At 38.2% G+C, this 17,199-nt stretch overlaps 1 protein-coding gene and 1 long non-coding RNA gene across 2 annotated transcripts in view; one reads left to right on the top strand and one right to left on the bottom strand.

Annotated features, from left to right (window-relative positions):
* Positions 1-10,693, bottom strand: part of bcl2l11 (BCL2 like 11) — a 29,564-nt gene extending 18,871 nt beyond the window's left edge. Inside the window, exons 1-3 of the mRNA XM_030155241.1 lie at positions 10,364-10,693; positions 7,649-8,070; positions 452-576 (exon numbers count right to left, since the gene is read on the bottom strand). Of these exons, the coding sequence (XP_030011101.1) occupies positions 452-576; positions 7,649-8,070; positions 10,364-10,380 (564 nt within the window). The 5' untranslated portion in view covers positions 10,381-10,693. The remainder of the gene's footprint in view (positions 1-451; positions 577-7,648; positions 8,071-10,363) is intronic.
* On the top strand, positions 1,622-12,358 carry LOC115433759 (uncharacterized). The gene is made up of 5 exons (XR_003937417.1): positions 1,622-1,632; positions 3,190-3,198; positions 5,987-5,996; positions 6,987-6,988; positions 12,301-12,358. It is a non-coding gene; the product is annotated as an uncharacterized LOC115433759 (long non-coding RNA).
* The last annotated feature ends 4,841 nt before the right edge of the window (positions 12,359-17,199 follow it).

Here is a 17,199-nt window from a genome sequence, read left to right as displayed (position 1 = left end):
CATATTGCTCATTTTTAGCTCGCTCTGCTTCACACTCACACAGCATCTGGATCCAGCCCCTGAAGCCATTATCATGGTTTGGATTGGATACTGGGCTTGTTTTGACATCTGCACTACTGTCATATTAACTCTAACAAACTAGTTTCATCTGACTAATTTAGTAATGTGAGCACATTTATGAATCATGTTATCAAGGATGTGAGTCAGTTCTACTTCTCATTCATGAGATCAATAAAGAAGGAAATTTTCACACATTTCATTCAAGTGTAGATGGGCCATGATACCATATTTGCTTTGACAGTGACGAAAGAGGTGATGTTAGAAGTAGAAGTTACATGAAAGTGGATCCGAGTCTCAGCTTGTTTTTCTTATAGATCTTCAGACGTCTTTACTAGTTGCTCTACTTCTTGCACCCCTGCCACACAAACACATCATTTCTGTGACCACTTACCCGCTCCATAAGGAGCCTGTTGTATTCATCCCCAATACGTCGAAGCCCTCGTCCGACACTCTCCGCCTGCATGACCCCTGCTGAGTTTTGTGTCCGCGTGCTAAAGGGGTGTGAAGAGCTTCCTCCTGTGAAAGAAAGGAAAGGATGTTAATGTTATCACACATGGACTCGCAAACAGGAGTCAACTTTGCATTAATTTAGGTCAAACCAAAGTCCTCACTGAATCTACATCTTACAGTTTGTCCTATTTATTACCACGCCCCCCCGAAGGGGAAGCGAGGGGTATTGTTTTTGGTTTGGTGTGTTAGTTTGTTTGTTGACACTCTAGCAGCAAAACTGGTTGAATTCATACCAAATTGGGTTTATAGATTGCCAGTGACCCAGAATAGATCTCATTACATTTTGGGAACAGTCAGCCAAAGTTCAAACTTTTGATGAATTTTTTAAAATCTTTTTTTTTCCCCATTTAATTATAATGGGCGAGATTTCAAATGTCTGTAGCAGCAAAACTATTGGTTAAATTCATACCAAATTGGGTTTATATATTGCCAGTGACCAAGAACAGATGCCATTACATTGTGGGAAAAAACAGTGAAAGTCAAAATTTCTATGAATTTTTAAAATCTGTTTTCCCCCACTTACTTATAATGGGCAAAATTTCACATGTCTGTAGCAGCAAAACTATGAGTTGAATTCATACCAAATTGGGTTTATAGATTGCCAGTGACCCAGAATAAATGTGAGTACATTTTGGCAAAAGTAAGTCAAAGTTCAAATTTTTTATGAAGTCTTTTACATATTTTTTCACCTCCTATTTACTTACAATGGGCGAAATTTCACGTCTATGAAAACATCAGTTTTGTTGCAATTTACTTCAAATTTGGCACATATATAGAGGCAGTTGAAATGCTGACATCAGCACACACATAGACATCATGACATCAGGTGGATTGATGCCAAAATAAGACACAATATGTGCGTGGGGCGGGGTTTGTTGTGCCTGACAATACTTGTATTCTGGTTGATCTTATTTAAAATGAAGCAGGTAAAGTGGTCTATAATCAAGTGGTTAAAGGTGTGAGCAATGAACCACAATGTTCTTTGGTTTTATTCTCAAAGTCACATTTGTTCAATTCGATCTCCTCCATCTGTCCTTGTTTCTTATCCCCTTTCTGCTTTGCGTCTGTATGTGGTTAATCTGTTGTATTTTCTGTCTGAACTATAGAATGACTATGAAAGGCTCTGACCTCTTACCAATTTCTGCTTATGACTCACATTTGCTGTTATGAAACCCAGTCTTAATATTTGTCACATCCTCCAATAGTGAATACTGAGACCAATGCTGCTTTGCTAAAGCGACAGACTCATCTATCAAACTGCTGACAACACCAGTCACATCCAGGAGCTGCTTCTAATGTGAAACACAGGCAGGAGTCTAACCCACTGTGAACTCGAAGCAGCTGGAAATACAGCAGGGATTTATGCAGCAGGATTTTTACATATTTCGTGGTGAATTCTGTTGCACTGCAGCATGTTCTGCAGTGTGTGTTGACAGCAGTATGTGTCTGAACTGTCCAATGAATTTTAACCCAGGTAGTTAGTACTTGTATGAAATGGTAAACCGAACTCCAGTTACAACATTCTAATAATACAAACAATGGAACCCCAATTTAAAAAAAAAAAAAACTTAAAGGGGCTATATGGAGTATTTCTACTTTCACATACTAACCCTTAAACAAGTGGTGCCAGGCACAACAAACCAAGCCCCTCGCACGCACTGTAGCTTATTTTGGCATTGATCCAGGTGATGTTATCATGTTTGAAGTAAATCGAAACAAAATGTATGGTTGTTTAGACTTCTGACATTTCGCCCATTATGAGTAAATGGGAGAAGATGTAAAAAAAAAAAAAAAAAAAAAAAATCATTTAAAAAAAATTTGCTGGTAATCTATAAACCCACTTTGGTATGAATTCAACCAATGGTTTTGCTGCTACAGACATGTGAAATTTTGCACATTATAAGTAAATGGGGAAAAAAAACAAAGATTTTTTTTCTTTTTTTAATTCATAAAAATTTGAACTTTGACCGACTCTTCCCAAAATGTCACGACACCTATTCTGGGTCATTGGCAATCTACAAACCGAATTTGGTATGAATTCAACCAATAGTTTTGCAGACATTTGAATTTTGCCCATTATAAGTAAATGGGGAAAAAAAAGATCTTAAAAATCCTTCAAAAGTTTGAACTTTGACCTACTTTTCCCAAAATATAATCAGATCTATTCTGGGTCACTGGCAATCTATAAACCACATTTGGTATGAATTCAACCAACAGATTTGCTGCTAAAGTGTTAAGAAAGAAAGACAGAAAGAAAGAAAGAAACAAAGAAAGAAAGAAAGAAAGAAAGAAAGAAACAAAGAAAGAAAAAGAACCAAAAACTAGAAGCACTGTGGTTTTCTCCACTGGACACAGCTCTACAGTAAATGAAAAGAATGGAGTTTGATGTGGAAATTGCAGTGTTTCTTTATTACAATAGGGATTTTTTTTTTTTTTTTATAAAGCTTATGAAGTTATCGTCTGATGTTATCATCCAAGTTTGTTGATCCATGGTTCAGACTAAACTATGACAGTTCTGACCTTGTTTGGATGATTCCAAACAGATAAGAACAGAAAACAGAGATGATTTGTGGTTTTACTGTGACTGTTTTCTGTCTAAAAACAGAGCTAAGCTAACAGAGCTATAATGTAAACTATCAGCTATACTATATAACTATAAAACAGTGTTATTTTGATTGACTGTTAAAATAACTGGCTATGAGTTTTAGTTTGATGAAGAAAATACCATAATACAAATGTCTGTAAACAACGAGCTTTATACTCTGTTCTGTGACTGATACAGTCTGTGGAAACATAGCATTGATTAGTTGGTGGATTTGGTTGTCTTAAGTGTGTTCTGGTACACAATTTACCCCAGCTGTTGAGACTTTGGAATTTCAATATTACATATAACCCCTTTGAGGGTGTTTTTCCTGTATATGAACTTCTAATATTCTATCTACTGTTTCACAGATAAAGATCAGAGGCAGACATCTGCCTTTGTGCAACCAATGCCAGGTGAAGTTAAAATAAAACTCACTGAGGAGAGTAATTTATGAGATTAACTTGTTTCTTTCTAGCCATTGCAGACAGAGCCTGCAGCAGGAGGGTGTGTTTTGATAGGAGCTGTAATCAAATCGACGGTGAGTGACAACAACAAGATGATAAACTGATCCTCCTTCACCTCCATCTCGTATTTCTTTAACATACAAACAGGCACACACATAAGTCTACATCTACGAAAGCATACAGAAGTATCAAATACAAATCTGGGCATTCTTGATAACCTTGGCTTGTTATTCCACAGGATCATGTATGATATGAAGTAGAAGACCTGTACTATCTGATGGACTCAGCAAAGTGAATGAGAGGCAAAGGGCTTCTGTCTGCACCTTACAAAAGACCTGCAGGCCTATTTTGACTGCTATGTGCATACACACACAGGTCTTTTCTGATTGGCATACTTAATGAATGGCACACTTACACACTTGTGCAGCAAACACACAGACTCTGGTCTGTTTTGACTAGTATCTTGTCGGTCTGACTACAGAGGACAACAAAAGAAACACAAGGTAATCTGCCCAGCTAATCACTGGTATTATAAAAAGGCAAAACCATTGGTTGAGGAAATAATGTGAAGCTCCAGGAAGTTTTTTATTTCAGCCTCTATATTCTCAAACAAAACATCATTATGCAAGAACATAATGCAAAATGGAGACAAATGGAGCAGAGGCTTGAGTCCCAAAAGATATAGGAAGTTTAACTAGGGCATTTTCCCGAATCTTAACCTCCAGTAAAAATACAGTTAAGGGTGTCGCGGTACCCAGAAATCATGGTTTGGTATGTACCTTGGTTTTTGAGTCATGTTTCACAATATAAAACAATACAGTAAAATACAGAAAAAGCAACAAAAAATCCTGCATGCAAATGTCTTAGTTTTTTTTCATTTACTCTAAACACAAAGTAGTGAAACCAGGGGTGTTGCTACCAATTGTGGGGCCAATGAAAGGTAAACATTATGGACCCTTTCATAAAATTCAGTATCTTATCAATCTGTCGGGGTGGGTGGGTGGGGTCCATACATAACATCACTTACGCTAGCATGAAAACAAAACTGAAACTTAACATGCTTTCAACGTCTGACTCCTGACTTCTATGCCTCTATTATACAGCGGATGCTAAACAAAATTTCCACAACTTCTAACCTGTATCCACTGGACCCCCTCCACTGGTCTGTGGGCCCCCCACAAATGCTGGGCCCCATGAATTTCTCATGTTTACCCACCTTTTATTAGTCTTTGGTACATTTATTTGTGTATTTGGACCCTAATAGTTCATAAAGTTTGAATTTGAACCCTCCAGGTGCTGCAAAGCTATCTTTATTTTCATTCCGGTAAAAATCGAGTGGATTTCTACAACCCGTTTCAATTCCTGCTTAATTTATGTTTTATAACTAGTTACGTCACAACATTTGCAAATATAGGGTCAAGACTTCCGACGAACATTTCTCCGAGTACGACATAATTGTTTATCAGCAGCAGCGGTTGTAGTCCATACTGAAAATATGTCCAAATTTCGAGCCGATTACCTAAAATGTTCAGTTGTTGATTGTATTAACAAACACAAGTGGCTGAACGGGACAGAAAGCCCGGTCAACACCCTGGAGGGGGTGGGGTGGGAAGTGGCTCATTTGCATTTAAAGGGCCAGCGCTCAAAATGACCTGTCTCGTGTCAATACTCAGAAATAGGGTTGAAGATGGACCTGTGGAGTTGAATTCATGAAGAATTCAGACCCAAGCATAGCATTTACAGTTCATGTAGACCATATGGAAATGTTTAAAATGCATAATTCCATTTAAAAAAGAAAAATATCACTCCTTTAAGTTAGCGATGTTAGGATATCTACATCCAGTGGACAGCACTTCTACCACACAACTTTTCACTCTCTTATCTGTGTTAACCTGCTGTAAAGTGGTAGTAACTTCTGCAATAATGTTAATTTACAGCCACCTGATGGATTGGAGTGCTGCTACACTTGCGCAAACGGCTGTAATGTGACTGCCAGTCTGAGTGACTGATGTATTTGTTGTATTGGTCATGCCCATACCATGTACCAAACTGTTACGTCATAGTACGGTACAAATACAAGTATGGTGACACCTCTAATCAACATTCTTTGTAAAATTTAAACAAAGGTTGGATGAATGACCAAACTGTGGCTGCATAAGTTTTATAAATAGTGCATATTATCATGTTTTTGCTGTTTGTTTTTTATGAAATCTCAGTCTTGTGTCCGAGTTTTTTTGTAACCAGGCAACAGAATGGACAAATCAAGCCTCCAGCATTGAGAATAAAGACATGAGCCTTTTAGTCTTTGCCTTTAAAGTTATGGTACTCCACTTGAGTACCATTTTAGATCATTGTTGCTGGAGGTGAGAGACATATATGTCAAGATGTTTGTTCAGTAAACAGCAGAACTACACACACAATGGATTCTGTGTTCAGTATCAAGTCACTGACTGGTGAAAAATAACAAGCACTACTTCAATGCAGCTTCATCATGATATGTGTGGGTGAAGATAGGAGTCAGGGGGTCACCAAATAGGAACCCTGTTGATGACCAACTGTGTCGAGTATTTCAGTATTGATGACTATAAACATGCAACAAAACATAACTCTGTGTGTGTGTGTGTGTGTGTGTGTGTGTGTGTGTGTGTGTGGGGTACTTGATCCTTCACCTTAGAAAACAGAATTACTGACTCTTACATTATTACTGGTGTGTTTCAGGAAACAATGCACATTTACATTACAATTGGTACTGGTTAACAAAATAGACATGTTTCCTCTTCCAGTTCTGGCCTGAAAGATGGCTGCCTCATGCTCTGAACTGTTGCTCTATTATACACTGACACTTAAGAGCCTTGGGTGTGGCCCCACAACTCCTGTTAAGCAGCCAAAAATCAAGATACAACCCATCTTCTCTGGCTGTAAATCACATCTGAGAGGCTTTAAGGAAAACTGTGAATCATTGATTGTAATCTCACATCAGCAGAGCAGAAAAGGCCTTCAGTTATAGAATGACAAAAAAAGAGAGAAAAATAAGATACAGGGATACAGACAGGGCATAAAAGTAGAAAAGATAAATATGTGTTCATGTGTGCTCTTAGATAAACAAATGTTTTCACATTTAATAATGGGTTCCTTGAATCAGGTTAAGTAGCATAGGAAAGACTTGTTTAAGATTTCCACTTTGGCTTTCAGTGATATTTTGGAGGTTAAAAAAATAGCATGACTGCAGCACTGTTTTTCCCTTAACATTAAACATCAGTGAGATTAGAATGTGTTTGTCTGGAAAGGTTTCATATAATACTCAACAGGAAAGCAGAAATACTACAACTGAATGAAAACATGTGAGTCAACAACAACCTAGCTGACAGCAGTGAGGAGTCACGTTTGTGGAATCTGTAGGATCTCCCTCTGAGGATCAATATGAGTCAATACATCAGGAAACAAACTGAAACAAACTGAGCCAAGCTTATTCATGCCATACTACAGACGAGTGAAAAAACACCCCTCCTCATGAGTAACACCCTGTGGGAGACAAAGTGGGGGAGAAAAACACTAGTGTGTGAAAGTGTTTTTTCATCATTTTACTATCATTATTAACACTCAACACCAACATCTGCCTGAACCACATTTTTATAGAAAGTTTCTTGGGAGCACAAGTATGTTTGCTCATATCTGGTTTCATATTTTACACCCACACAACAGCAGCCAACAGCAGCCAACCAACAAGAGTGTTACGGCAGCTCGCACAGATACATGACACTGAACTTGTGACTGTATTATATATGCATGTAGATAAAGTGAGGAGGAGAGTAGCTAAAGTTTGCAGGAATGCAGTTTATTCCCTTCAGAATGCTGTCTCCTAGTCCGCAGCAGCACGCGCACCAGCCTTACACTAAAATAAGGAAACAGCAGTTATACAGATCTGTTGGACATTTCACTGATTTGTCTCATTACTCTTCAGCATATTCCCCAAGTGTGTATTCAACACTGACGCTTAACCACACGTCATGTGTGAGAAATGCCTGCTCACCATGCTGCCGGTGCGCCCTCGCTCCTTCGCCATGCGCCTCCGCCGTGCGCTCTAGGGCGTGTATCATCACCTGTGCGGTGAGACTGGGAGTCTGCGTGGCTTTGTCAGCCGTCATTGGCCTCGGCGAAGGCGGAGAGTCTGGTAACGAGTCGCTTTCATAGGAGAAATACCCACTGGAGCGGCGACGGCCACGGAATATAGACCTCATCTGAAACCTGCTGAGGCTATCAGAAAGGAGGGTGGCTTTGACTCCGATCTGGGACGGCGAGTCCGGCTCTCGTCCTTCGCCGGTGGGACCGGTGAAACCGGGGCTCAGCTCGCCGCTCGCTGAACAATCTATTTGCGTCGTGGCTCCAGCGGCACTGACGTTGGATGACTCTCCTCCGCGGACTGCGGACGAGCCATCGGACCGTTTTGGTGGTCTGTTGGATGAATAGGCACCGTCAGCTTGGGCTTTCATTCCTGCTCTAACAGTGTGTGCGCATCTGGACTTTCAGCTCCTGGCTTCACATGCATGCATGCAACAGCGCACTGGACCCGGACCTAAACCAGACTCAAGTTGTTTTCTGCTAATAAAAAGGACTGACCCTGGTTAATTCAATCTGATTCATTTCCATATGGGGTTCAGAGACCCAAGCAGTTGAGCCCATTTCGCAGAAGCCAAAGTAAACTGAAAACTGTTTACTAACCTGGTCCTTAAAGCAACCCAGGTTTTGTTACGGGTCTAAGAGCCGGGGACAACTCACTGTTACTGTTGTAGTCGAGGTTTCCTGTTCAAAGTGGACGCACTGTGCGTCTCCATTGTTTAGAATGTGCTGATAGAGCATATCTTGTTTAAAGGGAGGAAAAATAATCAGACATAAAGGAAACGACTGTAGAAACTGCAAATGCGTCACAGACGACATGCAGCTATAGGTGTAAAGAGACGTCCATCTGAGAAGATGGTCTGATTCTCCCCTAAATTATATTTCATGTTTTTGATATTTTATCTAGCCTTTTTTTGTAGGATTTAACTGTTTCTCCGTGTGATAGTTTTTATGTGCCTGTGCTATTTTTTGTTTTTACTAGCTCACCTTAGGATACTTAAAAAAGAGAACATGTTCATGTCACTGAACATTACTGCTCTGAAGACTCTCAACATGTTTTCCCCTTTTTGCGGCGCTTCCTGTTTGTCCAGACAAAACTACTGTTCCCTCATCGCACCGATTCCCGGCGGCAATGACCTACTTCTGTGCCAAATAACCCTTCAGTTAGAATCGAGCGGTTTTTATCACCGTGCGTTCATGCGCCGACGACCAACGACAAGTTTACATAGTTTTGATGGAAACCAACGGCATGCGCGTTTAAGCGATTTTACGCACGGAGCAACAACCGCACGTAAACTGGAGTCGACAACTGTCTTCCAGTCTCGTGAAAATAAAACTTTCCCGGCGTTTGCTTGTCCGACCGTACAGAGGTATGTGGATCTGTGTGTGCCGACACCGAGCAGCGGTCATCTGAGCAGAGAGGGCAGATGGACGGAAACACGCGTCGGTGGAGTTTAAACACACAGAAACCAGACATTTCATCAGGTGTCACGGTGTTCAGTGTTGATGAGATCCGTTCAGTGGTGCATTCAAATGAAAGGATAGGCTTCCTTATTTACTCCATAGACATCCACACAGCATTTTAAAATCTAATATTACACACACATTTCAGATTATACGACTGAGGTTCTTTCTACTAACAGAACAACACTAGTAAACTACTACTAGTAATAGTAAAGTGTCTGTTGCGTGGATAGTATGTGTGTGTGTGTGTGTGTGTGTGTGTGTGCGCGCACGTTTCCATCCGCTCTCCAACCCAGTGATGCTTGTGCGCCTCCCACCGGACAGCCTGAACTCAACCGGGGTGAACGGGCACATGCAGCGACAAAATGCGCGTATCGTCCGTTACAACAAATACTAATCCCAAAAACAGACAAGAGAAACATCCTTCCTGTTTTATGTGAAACCATCTGACAAAAAGCGATTCTATGACCTCGATCATAAAAGCACATAATGCGTCACTTATAGAATTAAAGATCATCTCTATTATTTGGCGCACGCTCCGTTCTCACAATAACTTAAAAAGAACATCTGAAAATTACTTACACTCTGTTTCGCTCATATTTCCAACCCAGTTTATCAACGCAAAAAACACACATATAGGTTTTTAGCCCAGGTGAAGTGTACTTTGAACTCCACTCGTGGGTGAAGAGGCTGATAGAAGGAACCGAAGCCGGTGCGCCGTGTTTCCAAACATGCCGGCACTAAGAGGAGCCACTGCCCCGAGCAAAAGGCGCACTTCAGATAACACCACGGGAATGATGTCCAAAAAGTAGGAAAGAGCCGGAAAAAAAAAAAAAAACCGAAAAAAGACATTAATAATAAGTCAAATCAAACTGTCAGCCTATTTCACCATGTTGACTCTTATGATAAAGTAGAAGTTTAAACGGTAGTTTTAATTACATTAGTTCACTCCAAACATGTTTCGGTGACTTTAAATTGACGTTTCATAGGAAAATGCCCACTGCCATTTCTGTTTTTTATTTTATTTTTTACGCGCGCTGCCGACGCGTGAGGAGACATGCGGCTTTTAATGTGACAGCTGACGTGCCTGCAAGATCATAGGTAAAGTAGACTTTTATAAAGTACACATTTAAGACAACAACCTTCTTCTCTTCATCCAACTCACCTGGATGGACAGGACATGTCAGCGGCGGGGTATCACCGCCGACTCCAAAAATAACAAGGTGGCAATTTTAAGAGGGAAAAGGGGAAAACTATAGGAGTCCAAATATCCTGTCAAGTCCAAAATGACAACAAAAAAAAAAAAAAACAAAAACAAAAAACTTCCAAAAGTCTTAGAAATAAATCCCAGTTGTAGTCTTTACTGGCTGAAGTATCCAGGAGAGGAAAACAGGCTGTTCCGCCTTGGAGTAAACAAGCCGCTTCGTCCAGAGGGCTGCTCTTTTGTCTGCAATGTTTCCTTCCTCTCTCTCTTTCTCTCCCTCCCTCTCTCTCTCTCTCTATAAAAACTACAGTAACGCTGCGTCTCCGTTTTTAAACAGGAGGAGTGCTAAACCCGCCTCTTATCCACGCCTCCTCTTGTGCTTCCTGCCTGTTAGAGCTCCTATCAGCAGTCAGCAGTGTCCAGAAACCAGGTGAAAGCAACACATGGGTAGAAAGTACATTGTTGCTGAGGCAGACTGTGCAAGGTTTACAGTGTAGGTGTAATAATCACACAACATAATAACAACAAAGACTACCTCCAACAGCACACATGCATAAACTAAAGCTGTAAGTGCAGTAACATGCACTATGTGGTGTGATGTGACTGGAACAAATAATAAGGAAATGCATGTAAATTCATTAAGGAAGACAATATTTCAGTAGCTCTGTCCCTTTCTCTCTCTGTGTGTGTTTTTCTAATTGTGTCTGTGTGTTTTATACACCAGTCTGCAGTGGCTTTTTTAACATGCACACATCATAAAGTCAAATGCAACCTGATGTCCACTTGTTGATGCTGCTTTACAATGCAGGACACAACAGAAAGGGATGAGCTGCTCACAGCTGGAAAAAATATTTACTAAATTTGGATGGTGGCGAGACAGTTGCAAAAGCGTCTCGGAAAATAAAACAATCTTTGGTAAAGTTAAGAGATCCATAGGGAAGCACTGGAGTTTTCCTAGTTCATATTGACTGGCATTGATTCACATATTTTACCACAAAACCCTGTAGAAAAATACCTTGTTAAACACTATCCTGTGTTAAATAGGACAAAATAATTGATAGATATTAGATATTATGCCGTTTCTGCATTTGCCAAAACATAAATAAAACTATCAAATCATGTTTCGTGCATATCTTTAAGTATTTAAATCATTGTAATGTGTTGTCTAAGCATCAAAACATAGGATGCATTGTTGATAATTTTGCCCAAAGTGAATGTGAGTACATATTACTCAGAGCTGCTGACTCATTCTAAAAATGAAACACTTTCTAGGTTTCAGTGTGCAGGGTTTTATCATCTTCTGATCAGAATAAATTAAGTTAAGCTGTTCTTTCATGATATAATAATATTTGCTATCGTAAGCATAGTGTTTTATATGCAGTATGTGTAAGTTCAATGTGTTGATATTTAATAAAAAGACCCAGAAGCCTGGTGAAGGTTATCAGCGCCCCCACCAGGCCACTGATCAAACTAGATGAAAACCTGTATCTCAGTTTGATGAATGTTATCAGTTTTCTATTAATTATAAGGAAGGTGCTGTGGGACAGTGGAAGTAGATAGATAGATAGATAGATAGATAGATAGATAGATAGATAGATAGATAGATAGATAGATAGATAGATAGATAGATAGATAGATAGATAGATAGATAGATAGATAGATAGATAGATAGATAGATAGATAGATAGATAGATAGATAGATAGATAGATAGATAGATAGTTTTTTTTTTTGTCATTTTTGCCATTTGTAAATAAAACTATGTCTGGTCATTTAAAAAAAATGTGTTTCAATTCACACACAAAAAAAGTAAAAAGTGGTGCGTAAGAATCCCAACTGAAAAAAATAGCCCAAAAATTAAAAATATCCTTAACTTTTTTTTTGTAGTGTAAATAGATAGCTTTGTTAATCTTCAAATGGGGAAATTAAAATGCCATGGACTCATACCACTCATCACAAAGTACAAAAAACACATCAACATTATTATGGACTCTGCTACAGACTCTTGTAAGTTCAGTGCAACAGTGAAATAGCCTACTGGCAATTTCAAATAAAATTCTCATTATAAAATGCCATAACAGCAGGAACAAGAGTTAAGACGGGGCGTCACCATTCGCTCCCAAACTCATCAGACATCTTTTGCTCTTTACACTGCACTGAAGTTAATCCCAAATCAGCTGTTGGATAATTTGATATGCTCTCATCCACCTTTGAATGTATAGTATAGAATATAAATGACAAAAACACACCTCGACATCCCAGATTGGGACAGCTGAGCAAAACCACCATCCCCAGTCTAATGGACAGAATACTCAGCCTACATCAGTGCAATAGTCACAACACATGAACCTTGTTTTCCTAATCTTTCTTTGTATATATCCTATATTTCTTGTACATATCCTTATTTGTTGTATATATTTCTCATTTGTAGTATAGAGTTAGCTTTTGTACATTTCAGTAGTTTTAGTAGTACTTCAGTAGCATATGTATATTTAACATTTTATCCTGTAGCTTTTTGCATATGCCTACATTTTTCAGTATTTGTGTTTTATTTTTATACAGTCTTTTTTTGCACTAAGTGTTTTAGCTGCTAAACAGAACAGAACTGCTAAACTGATTTTCATTGTTCCTGTGACAGTGACAAAAAAGATCTATTCTATTCAAAAACAACCTGAGGATAAAGAAAAAAGCATGTTATTCTATTAAAATATTTTCCCTCAGGTTCTTACTCGTTATTTATGTCAAATGATAGATGTGGTGTGTACAGATTTACATATGTTTATTTTGTCGTAGATAATGTGAGATAGCTGGTCTACGCATGAATTCTGGTACAATAATGTTCATTCATGCGTAGACCAGTTATCTCACATTATCTACGACAAAATAAACATATCTAAATCTGTACACACCACATCTATCATTTGACATAAATAATGAGTACGCACCAGAGGGAAAATATTTTAGCAGAACAACATGCTTTTTTCTTTATGTCAAATGATTGATGTGGTGTGTACAGATTTAGATATGTTTATTTTGTCTTAGATCAGGGGTATCAAACTCATTGTGGTTCAGGGGCCATATTTAGCCCAATTTGATCTCAAGTGGGCCAGACCAGTAAAATAATAACTTAATAACCTATAAATAATGACAAAGCCAAGTTTTTCATTTTGTTTTAGTACAAAAAACCCCAATTAAATTATGAAAATATTTACATTTTACAAAAAAGATGTGAATAATCTCAAAAAACAGAAATTTCATTTGAAAAATTAGTGCAATTTTAACAATATTATGCCTCGAGTTATTTATACATGTACATTACACACAATGTTACATAAACATTTGGTAACAGGTATAATATTGTTAAAATTTTGGAGTCTGGAACTAAAATTTGAACAATTTTTACAATATTACATCTCTTATTATCAACACAACTACAGATCACTGTGGATCCATAAATGCACAAACATTTAGTAACAGGCAGAATATTGTTAAAATTGCACATTTCAGGTTGTTCATCTTTTTTTTTATTTATGTATTTATTTGCGTTTTATTGTGAAAGAATAGTTTTGTAAATGTAAATATTTTCAGTGTAATGTTTTTTTTTTTCCACATTTTTTTCCACATAATTTTTCACAAAGACAATTTGTAGTTGTCATTATTTATGGGTTATTGTGTTGTTATTTTTACTGGAGATCTCACTGGTCCTGTATGTGGAACCTGAACCGAAATGATTTTGACAACCTTGACTGTTCAGGTTAATTTTTGCACTTTCATGCTGTGGGCCAGAATGGAACCTTTGGTAGGCCAGATTTGGCCCCCGGGCCGCATGTTTGACACCTGTGTCTTGGATAATGTGAGATAGTTGGTCTACGCATGAATTCTGGTGCAGTAATGTGGAAAGTATCATGTATAGTGTAAATAATATGTGCACGGTTGAAATATCTGGCTATTGTATAGAATTTTATAGTTGTTTGTGCTTTTACTGTTTTTTTAAATTTTTTTTATGGAACATCTCCTGTGGGACAACAGATGGAAAGTTGCCTTTGACTACAATTCGGAGTGTTTACATTCATTATGTTCATTAATGCTCACTGTCCACTGAAACTGAAATTGAAATGTGCATATTATCCACACAGGATTTTACATCCTTAACCCATAAAGACCTAAACACCCACTGTCGACCAAAATCCTCTACTGATCTAAAATGTTTAATAACTTCTAATTCACTAATCCTATTAATATGTTGAAATAATTGGTGTAAAATGCAGTTTGTCATCTTTTCATTGTCATCAGATATAACCTATTTGGACATTCAGAGGCTCCGTAGTGAACGTGGAAACATTGTCATCTTCTACAACATTGATTCACCAGTAAAACCCATGGAGTTGGATCAATGACAGTGGATGGAGACACTGGATTTATGTTCAGTTAATGATAGATTTGACTGAAAAACTTACTTTTTCTTCAGTTTTCTCTGCTTTTGATATAATAACCCTCAACTTTAATCTGAGCTTTTATGAACATCTATATGATCAGTGAATTAAATACAGAAAAACAGATGATGAACACCAAAGAAAAACCAAAATACAGAGGATAATATTATAATAAATGGTGGTAAATCACTTAAGAAAGGTTAAATATAGAGAAAAATTCAAGTAGCACTGGGTTTTTATGGGTTAAAATACTGCAGATGGGAAGGGTCCAAAGAGATGATGAGGTCCCAGTGACTTTTTTGGGAAAGGAAACTTGGATAAGTTTGCGTGAGTCTCACAGCAGCACGGGCAACGTAATACCAAATGAGTCACGCATACATTTACAGTATTGGCACAGACAGACCAAGGGGTGAGGGAATCAATTTCATTTACATGGGATCAATACTGATCAATACCTCAGAGTGTGGGAAAATGTTGGTCACTGTCTACACGAGCGTATATTTCTACTACTTGGTATAATTACAACTCTGTTCATCTCAAGCTTCTTCCAGTTATTTCATGGGTAAAAGTTTTATTGGGAGGTTTTTTTAAGGATTTTTTTAATAGAGGGTTACTCGATAATACTGATACAACATATACTGATTCTTTAGACGTATCAAGGTTAATTTGTTTGCTGGTTTGTTTGACAGCGTAAAGATAGTGAGATTAACCTAAATAAACAGGATGCATCTGAATAATTTTCATCAGATCATCAGAAAGCAAGAATAAATCTTATAAAGTCATGGTTTGTTTGAGTGACAAAAGATATTCAGCATAACTGATATAAAAGAGAAAAACAGTTGAAAAGGCAGGTCTGTGCCAAATGTTTGCTTTCATACAAGTGCATTAAAATGTGTTTTGTTCTTTGATATGGGTGTTTGCCTGTACTCTCTGCAAATTTGACTGAACAGGCAAATCATTGTTGCCGCCTTCCACTGCTGTATCACCTAAACCTAACAGAGTTTTATGACATCATTCAGGAACGCCAAAGGGAATTTGAAGGTAATTACAGATTACACACAACAGTAAACTCCATTAAACTCAATGGGCTAGAAGAGGTTGTAAATTAGACTCATGTGCCACCAACCTAACAATTATGTAACAGTGAGCAAACAAGAGGATGGCACTCTGTCTCATGATGAGTAGATAAACTCAGACAAGAGCTGATTAATTTCCAGTTTGTCCATAAACAGTGTGAGCTTTATACACAGTAGCACCACTTGCTGAGCATTACTGATCATGATGGGATGTAACAGGTATGCCTTCATTATTTTATATGCAGTGGTAATTATTTTGAGTCACTATACCTAAAATATAAAATGTAAATTCCCCCTCCACATGCCAGTATTGCCCGGAATTAACTTCATTACACTGTTTTGACCCAGTTGTGAAAGTGAGTGAGGCGTTAAAATTGGATGAGTCACACACAGAGAAGGGTGTGAATCAGTTAATCCACCAGAGAAGACTAATGTAAACTGAAAGAACTAGTTAAATCAATGTACACCCATTATAATGTTAAAAAAAGCAAATAAAAAAAATAGGAATACTTTTGTGCAACATCAGGGACCTTTCTGTGTGGAGTTTGCATGTTCTCCATGTGTTTGTGTAGGTTCTCTCCAGGTACCTTCCTCCCACCATCCAAAGACATGCACTGATAGGTTAATTGGTCAACCAATAATTACCCATAGGTGTGAATATGAGGGTGATTGGTTGTTCGTTTCTATATGTCAGCCCTGTGATGAAGTGGCGACTCGTCCAGGGTGTACCCCCCCTTTGCCCATAGGTAGCTGGGACAGGCTCCAGCACCCCCTGTAAACCTAGTGAGGATAAAGCGGGTTCAGAAAATGAACGAAGGAATGAATACTTTTGCCACGACCTGTCATGCAAATTCTGATTCTGTTATTAGAAACCAAAATGAGAAATACCTAAAAGAAAGGCCTAACAAGCAGATCCATTAATATAAATCAGCATTTTAGGCTCCTCTTTACTGATACCTTAGGGTTAATTACATTTATTTAAACCTTAAATGTATCTGATATTAACAGTTGTTGCCAATGCATCAGCAAAATGGGTCAAACTGAAAGCATTAACAAGCTGTTGTTGAGATTGTCAAATATTTTGTTTTATAATGTGTGTATATGATCGAGCCAGGGTATGGGTGGGGTGGGGTGGGGTTTTGTTCATTACCTCTGCCAAGGAATGGTGGAGGTTATGTTTTCATCGGGGTTTGTCTGTTTGTTTGTCTGTTAGCAAGATAACTCAAAAACTTATGGATGGATTTGGATGAAATTTTCAGGAAATGTTGATACTGGCATAAGGAGCAAATG

The sequence above is a fragment of the Sphaeramia orbicularis genome, chromosome 15 (assembly GCF_902148855.1).
Source record: "Sphaeramia orbicularis chromosome 15, fSphaOr1.1, whole genome shotgun sequence".
NCBI classification, from domain to species: Eukaryota; Metazoa; Chordata; class Actinopteri; order Kurtiformes; family Apogonidae; genus Sphaeramia; species Sphaeramia orbicularis.
Note: the sequence above shows the minus strand (reverse complement) of the source record. Positions and strands in the feature narration are given on the sequence as shown.